At 36.8% G+C, this 16,290-nt stretch overlaps 1 protein-coding gene across 1 annotated transcript in view; it reads right to left on the bottom strand.

The window, feature by feature from the left end:
* Nucleotides 1-215: 215 nt before the first annotated feature.
* Nucleotides 216-16,290, bottom strand: part of ap1m1 (adaptor related protein complex 1 subunit mu 1) — a 35,023-nt gene continuing 18,948 nt past the window's right edge. Inside the window, exons 11-12 of the mRNA XM_079876689.1 lie at nt 2,825-2,900; nt 216-1,487 (exon numbers count right to left, since the gene is read on the bottom strand). Of these exons, the coding sequence (XP_079732815.1) occupies nt 1,465-1,487; nt 2,825-2,900 (99 nt within the window). The 3' untranslated portion in view covers nt 216-1,464. The remainder of the gene's footprint in view (nt 1,488-2,824; nt 2,901-16,290) is intronic.

The following is a 16,290-nucleotide window of genomic DNA, read 5'->3' as shown; positions in this document are numbered from 1 at the left end:
CCAGGGTTCGTTTTAATCAAACCAAACATGCCAAGTGTGAACACACCCTTAAAGACCGACTTGATATATGTGGTTAATTTTATAAACTGTTTAAATTTTACCTCTGTGGCGATAATAAAACGAACTGTGGTTGTATGTCTATCATATCTGTCTAAGTGAGCAGTTCTTGTCCAGAATAAATTGTGATGAAAGTATGAGACCGATCAGAAGAGGTATTTTCTAAACAGGTACTTTATGATGTTTGACATGTACAGACAGGTGAATAATTTAAATGAGATACAGGAAGATTTTGAGAGGAATGCAATTGTCACATTTCAGCTTCACTGCATGCAGTACCACAGTAAACATGGTAACCTTCACATTCAATCCTTCAAAGGCAAATGAAATGATCTGGACAAATAATCAAATTAGTAATACAAAAGAAAACAACTATTCTTCTACTTTCAAAATGGCACGATGGTCGACCTTAGATTTGAGTCGTGTTGAATAGTGTTAATCGAGTGTAATAATGCGTAGTAAACTCATATGAGGTACTGTGAACAGATCCAACAAATAATACTGAATTATGATGAGCACATGAATACTACACCCAAAATAAACTAGAAAATAAAAAATATTAATAGCAACAAAAGGAATAACGTCAAAAATACTGACAAAAGATTTATCTGAGGACGTCCCCAAAAGCTGCTCATGTAAAACGGTTCAATTTGGATTTACAGACTATAATATTTCTATTCGGTTGACCTTTCTGGACTTGAACACTTCTGTAATGTGCAATACACTATCTCTGTGACCTTACAACGGATAAATGACCACAAACATGAAGCGTTTACAGTATGGAAACCTCGTCTCCTGAAATGTAACACGTATGAACGTCACCTTACTAACCATTGGTTAAGGACTGCGTTTTCATGAAACGTGAAAGAACATGATTCCCGTTCAACTGTCAAACGCACACTGACGGCCCATGACACGACAGAACTGAACACACACATCTGCAGTTTGTGAATTAAAGCACGAGGAAAGACCCTGAAATGATTTCAGCACAGGCAATTATGCAGAGGAAAACTTGTGAATCTCACGAATCCTCTCAAAGACATCAGGCTCATATTTCAACACAAAATCAAAAGAATCAATGAGAATTTTGAAGGGGAATGTGATTAATTATCATGATTATAATGTAACAAAACAATATAGTAAAGATTCATATGATTCAAATGTTCTGGAGTGTTTCGTAAGATTCATTTTTTTACTCTTTGTACTCGGGAAAATTTGGACAAAATCTAAGTAACACTGTATGAAAGATTCAATTCCAATTTATAAATCTAAGATCTAGCCAAAACCATGGCCTGTATTTCTTTTAAATCAGACAAACGCTACTGCAGATGAGTGTGAGAAAGAGAAAGAGAGAGAGAGACAGACACACATCCTTGACCCATGATGCTCTGGACCGATCCCTCACGTTTACTGAGTCCGCAGCTGATAGTCTGCAAAGAAAGGAGGAAATGAGCAAAGCTTAATTAAATGCCCAGAACGACAGGAAACAGGAAAAAATGAAAACAGTTAATTGTGACAGCTGAACTTTCTCTCTCCACCCATCAAAACACAATCAAAAACTAAATCAATCTGTAAAATTGAGACGCAAGTTCACAAAATGAACAAATTATGATTATAAAACTTGCTTGATGCTGATTGGTCAATTCAGCACTAGATCAAGTAAACAGCACACATAGAGGAAGACTAAATCTAGTTTACATGATTATAGAAAGTTATGCAACAATTTTGCAATATGAATACTACATTTTGACCTTAAATTTCATGTCATTAGGCTAGTTTCACAACCCTGAGAGCTTCAAGACTAAAAGGTTTTAATAGTGTCTCTGGTTTAAAGGGATATTTCACCTAAAAATAAAAAAAATGTTGATGATATTTTAAAGAATGTTGGTAACCACACAGGTGACGGCACCCTTTGATTTCCATTAAGGAAAAAAATAATAATATGGGGACCATAAACTGTTTGATTACCAACATTCTTCAAAATATATTTTTTTGTGTTCAGCAGAACAAAGAAAGTCATTCATTTTTGGGTGAACTATCCCTTTAAACCTCAGTGGTGCCACTGGCATTACAGTTCAACTCACTCCTGTGAATCAGTTACATTTTAATAAATCGATTCGATAATTAGTTTGACATCAAGTGCCTTTTTTTAGTTTTTAAATGTCCAATATTTTTATTTTAAATGTCCAAAATAAATGCAAGCAAACATTTTGGTATATAAATGACAATTATTAAACCCATTCTTGTGTTCATTAAACATGCCTTGATTATTTGGACTTTTTCAACTTTTTATTTTGGAATTACATTTTTATTACCTACAATGACTCTTATTATGGTTCCCTTCAATCGGATTACATTTAATCATTTAGCAGATTATATTATATACAAATCATATCATAAATTGCTTTACTATACCAGTCAAAAATATAAAAATAATATATGTGAAACAAACGGAGGCTCAGCTCTTGGTTGTAACGTGACACACGTGTCAAACTTTAAAATGCAAATTTTGCAAAAAAAACTCCAACACTATGTACTACAAACTGTACTAATTTTATCTGGGTTTCGCCATCTCTCCACGCGTCTGTCCTGAACATCCTCTTTTCGCAGAACAATTTCACCTCCGCATTCAACACTAATCTCCCATCATTCTGTACCGCGTTGCTTAATTGTTGCTAAATACCTGCAATTCTGTGAAAAACAAAGACAAAAATAGAGAAAGAGAGAAGAGAGGATCAGAAAGAGGATGAGAGAGAGAGTCTCTTACCTCCGTTCTGGGTGATGTATCGAACCCACGGGAGGGCCTGATAGCCGCTCTTCTCGATGATCTTCAGGTAACGCACCTGTCGAGACACAGACCATCACTGTAACACCATTAAATGCACTGTGTGTGAATTCATTCAGCCAAATGGAAATACCAACCCATTTGAGGGATGCAAAACAACAGTGTCAAAGCATAGTGTAAATGATATGCAGCAGTTACTGTAAGTTGCTTTTCCATTGCACACAACATCTTTACAGCGCAAAGTTGGCTAAAAAGTAAAAAAAAAAAAACATTGTTTTTTTGATTTGGCATTAAATCAATGAGGAAGTTTTATTTCATTGTGTTTTATGAAATTATATTGTATTGTCTTATTGTTATGTTTTTATTGTGCAGCACATTGGTCAACCTAGGTTGTGCTTAATGGTGCTATAATAATAAAATTGGCATTGACATTGACAAAGAAAGAACAAAAATATTGTATTTTAGTATGCAATACTTTTTTTTTCTTGGTAATTGCATTGGTTTTTATAATTGCCTTTGCCTTATGCACATATCAATTACTTGCACATATGCTAGGTTAATTGTTCATTGACAGTATGCAATATGATGCAATAAAAAAATGGGGTTGGGGAATATCTCACAAAGGCACAAAAATCCCAGTCTTGTGTCATCTAAACATAACTTAGCATTAGCTTCGGGTCAGGTCATTTTAGTGTTTACTGTGACACCATAAAGTGCATAAAATCTGCTAAAGGCCTTCAACATATTGATGGAAATACCAATACAGTTGAGGGATGCAAAACAATAATGCTAAAGCCTTTGTTTCGGTGTAGATTATATGCGACATTTAAGTTGCTTTTCCATCGCACACAACATCTTTACAGTGCAAAGTTGGCAACAGGAGGCTTTAAAGAGAAATAAAGAACAAAAATATTGCATTTAAGAATGCAATATGATAAATCCTACACACTTTTTTTCTATTGCATTGGGTTTTTATAATTGCCTTTGTCTTATGCACATATCAATTACTTGCACATATGCTAGGTTAATTGTTCATTGACAGTATGCAATATGATGCAACAAAAAATGAGCTTGGGGAATATCTCGCAAAGGCACAAAAATCCCAGTCTTGTGTCACCTAAACATAATTTAGCATTAGCTTCGGGTCAGGCCAGCGCGGGCATCACACGGGCAGCAGAGCCTGGGAAAGTGGCAGAGAGTAACGCCACGGCGGAAGCGCATGAAGAAGTGAGATTGGGGAAACGGCACCTTTCAGTGCCGAGCGCTATTGAGTCACTCGTTGCATCCTTACGACGGGGCCTTGCATCACTGCTCACAACAGAAGCTTTTGCACAACCCTCCCAAACATGCTGAAAGAGCACAATCACGTTTTGTAAGAGATGGCAGATACCCTGATACTCAGAATTAGAGATGAAGTGTGTTGTTTTTTCCCATGTTAATTGTGTTTAGCAATTTCTAATGTGCTGAGACAACTATTTTAAAGTCTTATGCTTGTTATGGCATTATGGGTGGTTTCTTACGGTCTCAAGTAGCTCTTGACTTGTTATTTTGCTTCTACAATAAACACACACACACATACATACAGTGCCCTCCACAATTATTGAACCCCCTGGTAAATATGATCAAAATTGGCTGTAAAAAATAAATCTGCATCGATTATCCTTGTGATCTTTCATTCAAAAAATGTGCAAAATTCTAACCTTTCATTGAAGTAAAAGAATTGAAAGTGGGGGGAAATCACATTATGAAATAAATGTTTTTCTCCAAAACATGTTGGCCACAATTATTGAAACCCCTAGAATTTTTTACGAGTAAAATATCTCTGAAGTATATTCCCATTAATATTTACCTTTTTTAGTACACCAGGGTGACTAGGAACATGAAACTGTCCAGCTATGACTTCGTGTTTCACAGGAGTTTAAATATGAGGAAACACAAAGGCCAAATCCCCTGAATCATCCATCACAATGAGTAAAACCACAGAATACAGTTCTGATGCGTAGCAAAAGATTGTTGAGCATCACAAACTAGAAAGTGGCTGTAAGACAATAGCTAAAGAATTGAAAATCCCCATTTTGACCATCAGGGCAATAATTAAGAAGTTATAACCAACTAAAGATGTTATGAATCTGCCAGGAAAAGGACGTGTGTCTATACTGTCTTAATGCACGGCGAGTATGAAAGTTTGAGTGGCCAAAGACTCTCCAAGGATCACAGATGGAGAATTGCAGAGATTAGTTGAGTCTTAGGGTCAGAAAGCCTAAAAAAAAAATTATCAAACAACCCCTACATCCCCACATGTTGTTTGGGAGGGTTTAAAAAAAAACCTCCTCGCTCATCCAAAAACAAATTCCAGCAAATTTAATTGTCAGACACGACTGGATCTTCAAACAACACAGGGTTCTGTGGTCAGATGAGACTAAAACAGAACTTTTTGGCAGCAAACACACTAGATGGGTTTGGTGAACACAAGGATAAAAAGTACCCCATGTGTACAATTTAATATACCATTGGATCTTTAATGTTGTGGGCATATTTTTCTGCTGGAGGTCCTGGACTTCTTGTTCAGATACATGGCATTGTGGATTCTATCAAATATCAACAGATAAAAAATCAAAACCTGACGCCTTCTGCTAGAAATCTTATAATGGGCCGTGGTTGGATCTTCCATCAGGACAACGATCCAAAACAAACATCAAAATAAAAATAAAAATTTGTTGTGGAGCACAAAATGAAGCTTCTGCCATGACCGTCTCAGTCCCCTGACCTGATGAGTGGGCTGAACTGAAGAGGAGAAGCACCAACATGGATCTGGGAATCTGAAGGATCTGGAGAGATTCTGTGTGGAGGAATGGTCTCTGATCTCTTGTCAGTTATTCTCCAAACTCATCAGGCATTATAGGAGAAGACTCAGAGCTGTTATCTTGGCAAAAGGAGATTGCAAAAAGTATTTAATAAAAGGGTTTCAATAATTGTGGCCAACGTGTTTTGGAGAAAAACATTTATTTCATAATGTGATTTTCCCCCCACTTTCAATTCTTTTACTTCAATGAAAGGTTAGAATTTTGCACATTTTTTGAATGAAAGATCACAAGGATAATCGATGCAGATTTATTTTTTACAGCCAATTTTGATCATATTTACCAGGGGGTTCAATAATTGTGGAGGGCACTGTACATATACATATATATATATATATATATATATATATATATATATATATATATATATATATATATATATATAAACACGTTTCAGCAGCAACGATCACAGCAACACTCAACTGTGTTTCATTACTGAATGATTCAGTGTTTTGAACGAATCGGTTGAGTGAAAGATTCAACGACTCTTTCATAAACAACTCCCTCATTCTTGAATGAATCAGCCATTTAAATTATTAGTATTTTTTTTTTTAATGAATGACTCGGTCATTAAGACAGACACTTGTCGCCTCGTACTGGCGGTTTAGTTTCATGTTTAGAAGCATAATATTCCCCCCAACATTTCTTATTTGTATTTTCAAAAAATATTTAAAACAATTTCATAACATTATTTAATGCAGTTGTAATCTTTAAGTGTAGAATTTTAATTTGATTAGTAGCCAGAGTTAATATTCTAATTGAATTTGTTTTAATCAAATTTAAAGGTGCTCTAAGCGATGTCACACGTTTTTTAGGCCAAATAATTTTTTGTCACATACAGCAAACATCTCCTCACTATCCGCTAGCTGCCTGTCCCCTGAACACACTGTAAGGAAACGCGGTCTCTGTAAACAGCCCAGGCTCCACAAACGACAACAAAAACAAACTGGCCCAGCCTGGACCACGAAACATAACAAACAGTGTTCCGGCCAATAACCGACAAGAATGATGTGTGGGTGGGGGGGGGTTAGTGCGCGTGCACATGAAGGGGGGGGGGGGGGGGGGGGGGGAGTGGAGGAGAGATTCATTTTCTATGAATTTTCTAATGATTGCTCCAACAGTGGACCTTTTTTCACCAAGCTGCTTGGCAATTTCCCCGTAGCCCTTTCCAGCCTTGTGGAGGTGTAGAATTTTGTCTCTAGTGTCTTTGGACAGCTCTTTGGTCTTGGCCATGTTAGTAGTTGGATTCTTACTGATTGTATGGGGTGGACAGGTGTCTTTATGCAGCTAACGACCTCAAACAGGTGCATCTAATTTAAGATAATAAATGGAACAATAACAATAAATAAAAATATTTTAAAGGCAGACTAACAGGTCTTTGAGGGTCAGAATTCTAGCTGATAGACAGGTGTTCAAATACTTATTTGCAGCTGTATCATACAAATAAATAGTTAAAAAATCATATATTGTGATTTCTGGATTTTTTTTTTTTAGATTATGTCTCTCACAGTGGACATGCACCTACGATGACAATTTCAGACCCCTCCATGATTTCCAAGTGGGAGAACTTGCAAAATAGCAGGGTGTTCAAATACTTATTTTCCTCACTGTATATATATATATATATATATATATATATATGAACTCTAAAATGAAGTCAATGAGTAAGTTACTATCTGTTTGACAGAACAATGAAAAACGGGGGTGGACGGGGCGGTAGGAGTGTTTGGGGATTTTATTTTGGAAGCTATCTTTATTTTTGCCATAAATTCCATTTGATGTCGCTAGTCACCTTTAAACATCACTCGAGATCAGGGTGGACATTTAAGACAAATGAAATTACAGTAGTCCTGTCCAAGCGCGTCCTCCAGCAGCTCTGTGTGTGTGTGTTGATTTTGCAGGGTTTTTAATCTACCGAGCGTTTTGTTCTAATCGTGGAGTCTATTCTCTCTGAAAACCTCGTTCAGAAATAGCCCTGTAGATGCAAATTAGACTTACGCAGAATGAGAGATGTATTCTAGGTATCAATGCAGATTTTTTAAAAAAGAACTTGGTCCGGTTAAAGCACGAGGACAACCCTTGCGCGGGCACGTTTCAGGAGGTATTTTTGGGAGTACCGTGTCCTGGCGTCCGTGGGCCGGTGATGTGCCACTCTTGGGTGCAGCTCACACAAACTTACCAGGCCACCATCAGCGCAAGCGAACAGCAGACGGGCACGGCGAGACGGCCAGACAGTAAAGGTCTAAATGCAGAGCCATCCGAGCTACTGTGCGATGCTTGTTTTGTGTAAATGTAGCGATTCGGTCTTGTCGGGCTGAGTTTATGTCATGCTTTGGTCGCCTTTGGCTCGGTCAGCCCTTCATGAACACAAGTGTATATTTGTAGCTGTCACTGAGGACGCTGGACGTGTGGGTAGTGCTGAGATTTGCGTGGTCACCGGTCTCTCATTAGCATGAACTAACTGGCCTGTGGAGTGAGCTCAAAGTCGGAGACGGGTAGTCAGACTTGCACGAACATAAACGGCCACAGACACACACACACACATCAAATCCTCGACCTGTCGCTGACTCAGCTCTTTACATGCATCATTCACTCACTATGTAAACAAGAAAACAGAATATGCATGAGGGATGTTGCTGAACGTTGCTTTTTTTTAGACTGATAATGAGATGGACAAAGATGCATCATTACAATAATTTTAAATTAAAACATACTGTTGACAACATCATGACGAGGGAAAAACAAGGGCTTCACATTAACAACCACCAACCCGCCAAATGCGGGTGTAATGCAGTCACTCCTACTAGACACTTTGAATTTTATATAATACATACATTTTTTAATCGTAGTCTTTTAAAAAAAGGCATCTGAAATAATAAACTAAGTGCAATGTGGTGTTATAAAAAAATATAGATTTTTTGATACCGAAATATCTGAAATGCTTCCAATACTCGTTTTCCGCAGAAGAGATAGAAGATACCAGCTGCGCTTTCTCTCTCTCCGACAGCGAGTGACACACAAACCCGCCTCCACTCACTCACTCCTTTCTTTTGCTCCGGTTGAATATTGTTGTTGTTATAGGGTTTTAATTTCGACGTGGGATTGCGCATAATTTTACTCACTCTCAGGACTAAACTGAGTTATTTTTCGCTGCTTATTGCACTTAAACAGTCAAATACACACAAAATAATGACAAAATGTCGGTCTTGGCGAGTATTCACGTTAACAGTCAGTTCTGTATTAAGTGAACGTAAACAGTTGAGAAAGAAAACGCATGTGTAACAGTATAATGGATCCATGCGTCAGGTCTTAAAGTGACAGCAGACTAATATCCCTGCTGCCAAATTATGAGATGATATTAAAAATATCTATATGGCAGTTTTTCCCCATGGTATCAATGTCAAAATTGTGGCCAGAGAAAATGCTGAGTGGCTCGTAACTTTGGAAAACACTAGCCACAGTGAATGAATGTCAAGCCCATTCCATAACACATAGTAATGCGATTTTTTTGTTATTTTATATTACTCAAATATTATTTCCATGCCGGTTTCAACTAAATTTTTATGCCATTTTAGTGATGATAAAATTCAGTACAAATAATATGACATGATGCGATGAGAGCAAATTTAAAGTGTAAAAAACTATGACTAAAACAACATAAACAGTCAAAATGAACACTGGTTTTGCTTCAAGAGTCAAATTTTTAATCAAAAATCAACAGAACCAAAACCATTTAGAAAAAAGTCTCCATTAAAAACAACAACACTAAAATGTATTATATTTATTTTATATTATATTATTTTGCACCAAACAGTCCTGGTTTTATTAATAAAACTAAGAAATATGCCTAAAATTATATATATATAAAGATTAGAATAAAAGATAATAAAAGATTAGTTGTAGTCCTATCCTGAATCTGTGGTTCAAAAATAAAATACATTTTATTTTAGGCCTTTATGGCACTTTTCTAGATGCCGTCAATAGAAATACGACTAGAAAGGTTTGTAATGACCTCAGAAAATGTTGCGAGCCAGACTCGAACATGTCATATTAGGCCACAGCTCTGACGTGCCATCACAGTCCTGAAGGGCTCAAAGCTTTAGGGAGTTAAAGATTGTTTGTGTTTTAGAAATATTTGAGAAAATTACACGTCTACAAAGTCTGTGCCCTCAGAGCCGATGAGCTCCTGACGGTAATAGAGGAACGGTCATTTACTGCAGAACCGGCAATGAGATGCTGCACGTTCCACCTAATAACAGTGTGCAAACACACAACACTTATCGACAGAAAAGCAACTTTAATTGCAGAAGCCGAGCACTTCGAGGATCAGAAAACTGCCAGTGTTCACGCTTTCACACGAGGTTCATCAGAACATAAATATAGCCGTGCTGGGAAACCTATTCCCGTTTTCATATAAAACCCTAAAAATAGCACGCTTTCAGCACATGCATGTGTCTATTTGTGACCAGGACAGACTATTGGTGATAGTCCAAAGGCCACCAGACTGTCCAGTGCATCGAGACAGACTGCAGATCTCTAGATGCGGTCGGCCAGTCTTAGACAAGCGGCCCGAGGCTTGAGGCTTGACCAAAGCCGCACAATCAGCTGGCGGCGTTAATGGCAGGGGACTCGACGCCTGGCGCTCAGGCCAGGAGACAGGCTGGTGTACGGAGCGGGAGGACACGGAGACGGGAGAGGTTATCAAAGCCTTCCTGAGGTTTCCGACCAGGTCAGCACCCAGACTGCCTCTCTCACGGGAACCAAGCAGTCAACAAGTTCACCGTGGAGCCGAGTCGAGTTGACTTGACTCTTCGTCATGCGTCTCTAATTGAAGCCCACTGGGGATCAGATGTGGCCGATTTGTGATGGTCTTGATTTATGGAAGGACTAGCATGCATTTTCCCTCTCCGAAGCGGTTATCGTTTGGTCTTTTGAAGAGTAAGACGTATGGGGGACATAAAAAAAATAAACAAATAAATAAATGTATATACTGTATGTATAAATAAATATATATATATATATATATATATATTTATATATATTTTTATTTATGTATTCGTATGTATGTGTGATATATATATATATATATATATATATATATATATATATATATATATATGTGTGTGTATGTGTGTGTGCGTGAGAGAGATGAAGCAACTATATCAATCCTATATATATATATTTATAAAATTATTATAAATTTATATATATACATATATATATGTCTACAGGTATATATATATATATATATATATATATATATATATATATATATATAGCTATACCAACTAGGGGTGCGCCGATCCAATATATATAGGTATTGCTCCGATACTGCCAATTTTTGTCGAATCGGGTATCAGCCAGACGAGACCATCCAAATCTGATACTGTAAGCATGTTATTGTTATACAACACAAAAGGCACAAAAACATTATAAAGCACCATCATGTTTTCGTGCACTATTTTCCAAGTTTTCTGAAGCCATTCTATTTAGTTTAATGTGTATATATATCTTCCCTTTGTGCTTTGAACTTTTCAGTGCGAAGATATTCGGGAAAATACACGGATAATGTGTCCCAACTCTGTTGTTTATGTACAACATGTTTCGTGCTCAAATCACAACTTTTTTCCCGATTATGACTTCTTTTCAACGTGTTAATTCGATAAGCCGTCATTACGTTTAGCGTCAGGTTATCACTACGACACACCCCTTACGGCATTGGTCCCAGCTTTTGTTCACACAGGGCGCGTTCCGGGACTGATCCCAGCAATATTACTAGGTCCCCATCCCGGCATCGATCCGGGGATCAATCTAGGTATGGCGAAAACTAAACATTTTCTTGACTGACCACCGAGCCTCATTAGCCGGTTGAAACTGGTTAACCGATTAGTTTAAAATGCTATGCTATTTGAAATAACAGCCATTTCGAGCTGCGCCTGCAATTTCGCAACTCTGTCGCATCTCTCTGCCGCTCTGCCTCCCTCTCACACACACACTCACGTCACTTTTTTTAAATCCCCTACAGCGCGAAACATGAGTCCCGCAAACGCGGCGCCGAGGAGCTTGTATGTAATCGGAGGACAAATGGCTCCTTAGTTTCGATATGGTTTGGGTACAAGGTGATCGCGTTGAAAAAGGCGTTTGTCTAGCGTTAGAAGCTCATTTGAAACATTGGCTCATTTAAGAAAATGACAGCTCCGAAGAGATGCCGCTTTAGTTTGAAGTAGTGCTAACAATAATAAAGAAAGCTGATGATTCCTGTCATCTGCCCTGGCTCTAACCTCGAGTGTTTTAGCCTGTAGCCTTTACTTTTCGCAAATCTTGTGAGCGCACGAACCCAAACGCTGTGACCTCGCGGCAAATGTTTTTATTGGTTTATTAAGTACAAACAGGCGAGTTATGAAAAATTGAGTGTGAGGGATTTGTTCACTTCACACAAAAAGATCTTGGAATGAGATGGCTAACTGTAGTAGCGTTTATCCCACTGTCTATAATAGCCTAATTTAGAGATCACTTTTTTTTTTTTTTTTACCGACTACCGATAACTTTGATCGGTTAACGTTGATACGGTCAACCATCGGTTAAACGGTCATCGGTTAACATCCCTAGATCAATCCCGGGACATGTTTGCGTTCACACAGCCCCCTGGAACTGGGCGTCGTTACACTACATCCTTATGCATCGCTTTCTGCCAGGACTTTTACGTGCTTTTCCCAAATCACGGAAGTGACGTCGACGTCCGGGTTAGCGGTAGCATTAGCCATCAGGCAAGTGATATTTAAATAAACTCCTGATGTACTTACAAACTTTCCAATGCCTTGTTTTATGAGTACAGAACCTATTTGTGCTACTGTAGAAGTTTGGTGCCATTCTGGGCATTATTAGTGGGGTAATTTACCAGATACAGCCTTGGATCCATTAGCGCCTGCACTAAGACATCCGGCTGATATCTCTAAATAAGCTCTAACTTTAATTATGTTCAACCAAGGGAAAAAAGGCTTCTGGGGGGTGTTTTGCTTGAGGTCATGGTGCAAAGGACGCTAGGTTGATTTTACTCCGAACCATCCCTTTAAATCAAGCTTGATGCCTTAGTATTGGATCGGTACTCGGTATCAGAATCGGTATCGGAGGCAAAAAAGGCGGATCGTGTCACCCCTAATATCAACAACATAAATGTAATATTACAACATGCATTTGCACAGACAGTGAAACGGGTGAACTTAGTTACATGATAGTCAAATAGTAGAATGTGCAACTCGAGTTGTGAATATTTCACAATGTTTGTCATTTTGCATATTACAGTCAACTAAAATTCTCTTTTCATTAACCTAACCTAACTTACATGCCATTTTAATGATATTAAAATGCACATTTTGAATGAAATGACAATGTAAAACACAAGGCAAACGGCAAAGGCAAGGAAAAATACAACAACAACAAAAAATAAATAATAATAATTGACACTGATCAAATGGTTTTGCCTCAAGATTCAGATTTAACATTGGACAAAGTCAGTTCAGAAAAACTCTCCTTAAAGAATAAACACAGAAATGTATTATTATATATTACACTAAGTTTATCAAAGGTTATCAAAAGACTTTGATTCAACTCTAATTGAAGCCCACTGAGGATCAGATGTGGCTTATTCACGATACGTCTTGATTTATGGAAGAACTAACATGCATTTTACGTTCCCAAAGCTGTAATTGTTTGGTTTTTTAGAGGAGGAAGACGTTCGGGGGAGATCAGGACAGCTGGGAAGCAGATGAAAAGCGCTAAATGAAAACGACACAAAAATGAGAGAGAGAGAGGAAATCTCACACAAGTTCAGCGCTTAATTAAATCTGACTTTCCCCTCATCATTTTTTTTTTTTGCCCAAACATCCTCAACTCTTGGGGGGAAATTGAGTTTGATATCCGCGTGGGCTGACGAACACAACTTACCATTATATAGAGGAAATCTACCGTTCCCGACCTTTCAAGCGTCTCCCGTTTTAAAATTAGAGGTAATTTTATTGAACTAGTTCTTTGTGAACATCACACTCGAGGTCGCACAGAGTTCAGTCGAATAGCAGCTCGAAAAACTGCTGTTTCACCGTCAAACTCTCTTGATTCTCTGTAATTTAATCTGATGTCACGGCAGTCAGACTGCTATTTAAGTGTGCGGTTTGTGGATTTTATTGTCGATTGTTCGTCTGGTTTGTGGGTTATAGACAAAAACAGCTGAATATCAAACAATGCAAACATTATGTTGCACTGAAAAAACATTTTAACTGAATAAATCCTCAGATATTAAGCATAAGTCACTACAGGTGAATAGGGTAAAGTTTTTAACTAGCAGATATCACCATGAAACTTTCCCAGTTGATTACCTACATTAAGATGAGGAAAAAATGTATTACATGTTTTCTGTAATTTAATGTTTAAATATGCAAATTAGGCAATATCTAATTAAATATGCGCACATTTGCATATATTTAAAAAAACGAAATCTGAGTATCGGATAAAGCCAGGTTCAAAATGATTTTTTCATCGTGTTCACATATTAGATGGGGAAAAAAACTACAGAGGGATTTATGGATATCTACTTTTGTTATCCTGTAAATCAGAATATACTGTCAATAGCCTTAAAAAAATGATTTTCGCCATGTTTTTTGGAATAAAATGTTATATAAATCAAGCTAGGAATAATATATTTACAAATCCCTCTGTAAGTGTCTTCATAATATAACTAGGTACAAGACTGGAAAGTGTGGTGTGTATGTATGAGCTACTGAAGTGGAGATAGGAGACTTGGAGTATGAGAGAAAAGTCATTTTGAGAAAACGGGCTTTAAAGATTTATATCAGCCAATGAGATTGCGCATTCAGCCCTATCTCTTTCACGATTGGTTGCTGATAAAAAGGAAATGACCATATTTGGATCCGACAGCATTGTACAGGAGAGAGAGAGCTTTCTAACGGTGTTTGTGATGACAGGGTGCAGACCGCGATCGCAGAGCAGCATGTTGATTAAGAACGCCAACTTTTGTTGAATTTATGAGAAATCTACAGACGCAAACAAAGTGCAGTAAAATAAAGACCTAAATGTGTATTTCAGACTTTTTTTTCCACCACAAGTCTGAAAGAAGACATGTTATTGAAGACAAATATCCAAAAATCTCAAAATTGACCATGTTTTTGCCTGCCGTGTCTCGCCTTAAAGCAGCATTTTCGAATAGTTTATGTGCGTATTACAGTTTACAAGTGCATTTGCTTTATTTTTAACCAAACTGAGAGATGATGCTAAAGTATTTTTGGTGGTAATCGACTGTTTTTAACCTGGAATACACCTTTCCCTGATCTAAGAAAACAAACATGAATATCCATCAGGTCTGTTTTGTTTATTTCTCAATATTTACAGTGTCTCTGAGTCCGTCTACGCCTCCGGAGAACACATCTATCATCTGTGGGAGCTGAAGGAGGAATGTCTCCTTTCAAGAGCACTTCATCACTCCACACACCTGTCTGCTCTCAACCGCTGTCAGTCAGCACATGTTACTGACCTGTGAACGCCTACAAACACAACATTATATAAGAGATCAAGCATCTGCAATGAGAAAAGAAGACGAGCAAAGTAACCCCAGCAGCGTTTGCACTCAGACATGCATGATTCCTCAAGTCATCTGTGTTGTGCTAGTGCTAGTGCTTTAGTGGTCAGACGCACAAATATCACCTGCTGCAAAATTTAGGGAAAATCGAATAAAATCGATATTTAAAAAAAAAAATAAAAAAAAGTGCAAAGAAGAATTCTGGGTTTCAATGCTTGTTTGTAGAGTTGCACAATTTGGCAATATTTGTGATTATATATCAATATTGGTATAAAAAAAAATTATAAGAGGAAGAAGAATTATTATTTATTATTATTATACACAGTACTGCTGTAATAATACTTTTTATTATTATAATAATTGAACTATTATTACTAAAAGAAATATTAATATTATTAGTACACTAATTCCACTGTAAAATAAAACTTTAGTATTTAAGAAAAATAATAATATTATTAATATAAAAATAAATGTTATCTTAATAATATAATTTTTTTTTCTGATATAAATTGCAACTGCAATTTAAAATGAGATTTAAAAAAATTATTGTTTCCAATGCTTGTTTGTAGGTCTGCACAATTTGGCAATATTTGTGATTATATATCAAAATTGGTATAAAATAATAATAATAATAATAATAATAATAATAATAATAATAATAATAATGTATTATTATACACTGTGGAGCTCTAATAATAAAAATGAATTATTATTACTACATTTTTACTATAATAATTTTACTATTATTACTAAAAGAAATATTACTATTATTAGTAAACTAATATTCCACTGTAAAATAAAAAAAAAATTGTATTTAAGAAAAATAATATAATTAATATAAAACAATACATTTTATATTAATAATATAATAGAAAGCATAATTAGTAGAAAAAGGCGGTCTTAATTTCTCTGTTAAACCAGGGAAGGCATGAAGCGGAAGTTGCAATAATCTTTTCTTCCAAATTGTGACGTACATCCGAGCTTCTCAAACAAGAACA

The sequence above is a fragment of the Squalius cephalus genome, assembly GCF_949319135.1.
Source record: "Squalius cephalus genome assembly, chromosome: 7".
Classification (NCBI taxonomy): Eukaryota; Metazoa; Chordata; class Actinopteri; order Cypriniformes; family Leuciscidae; genus Squalius; species Squalius cephalus.
Note: the sequence above shows the minus strand (reverse complement) of the source record. Positions and strands in the feature narration are given on the sequence as shown.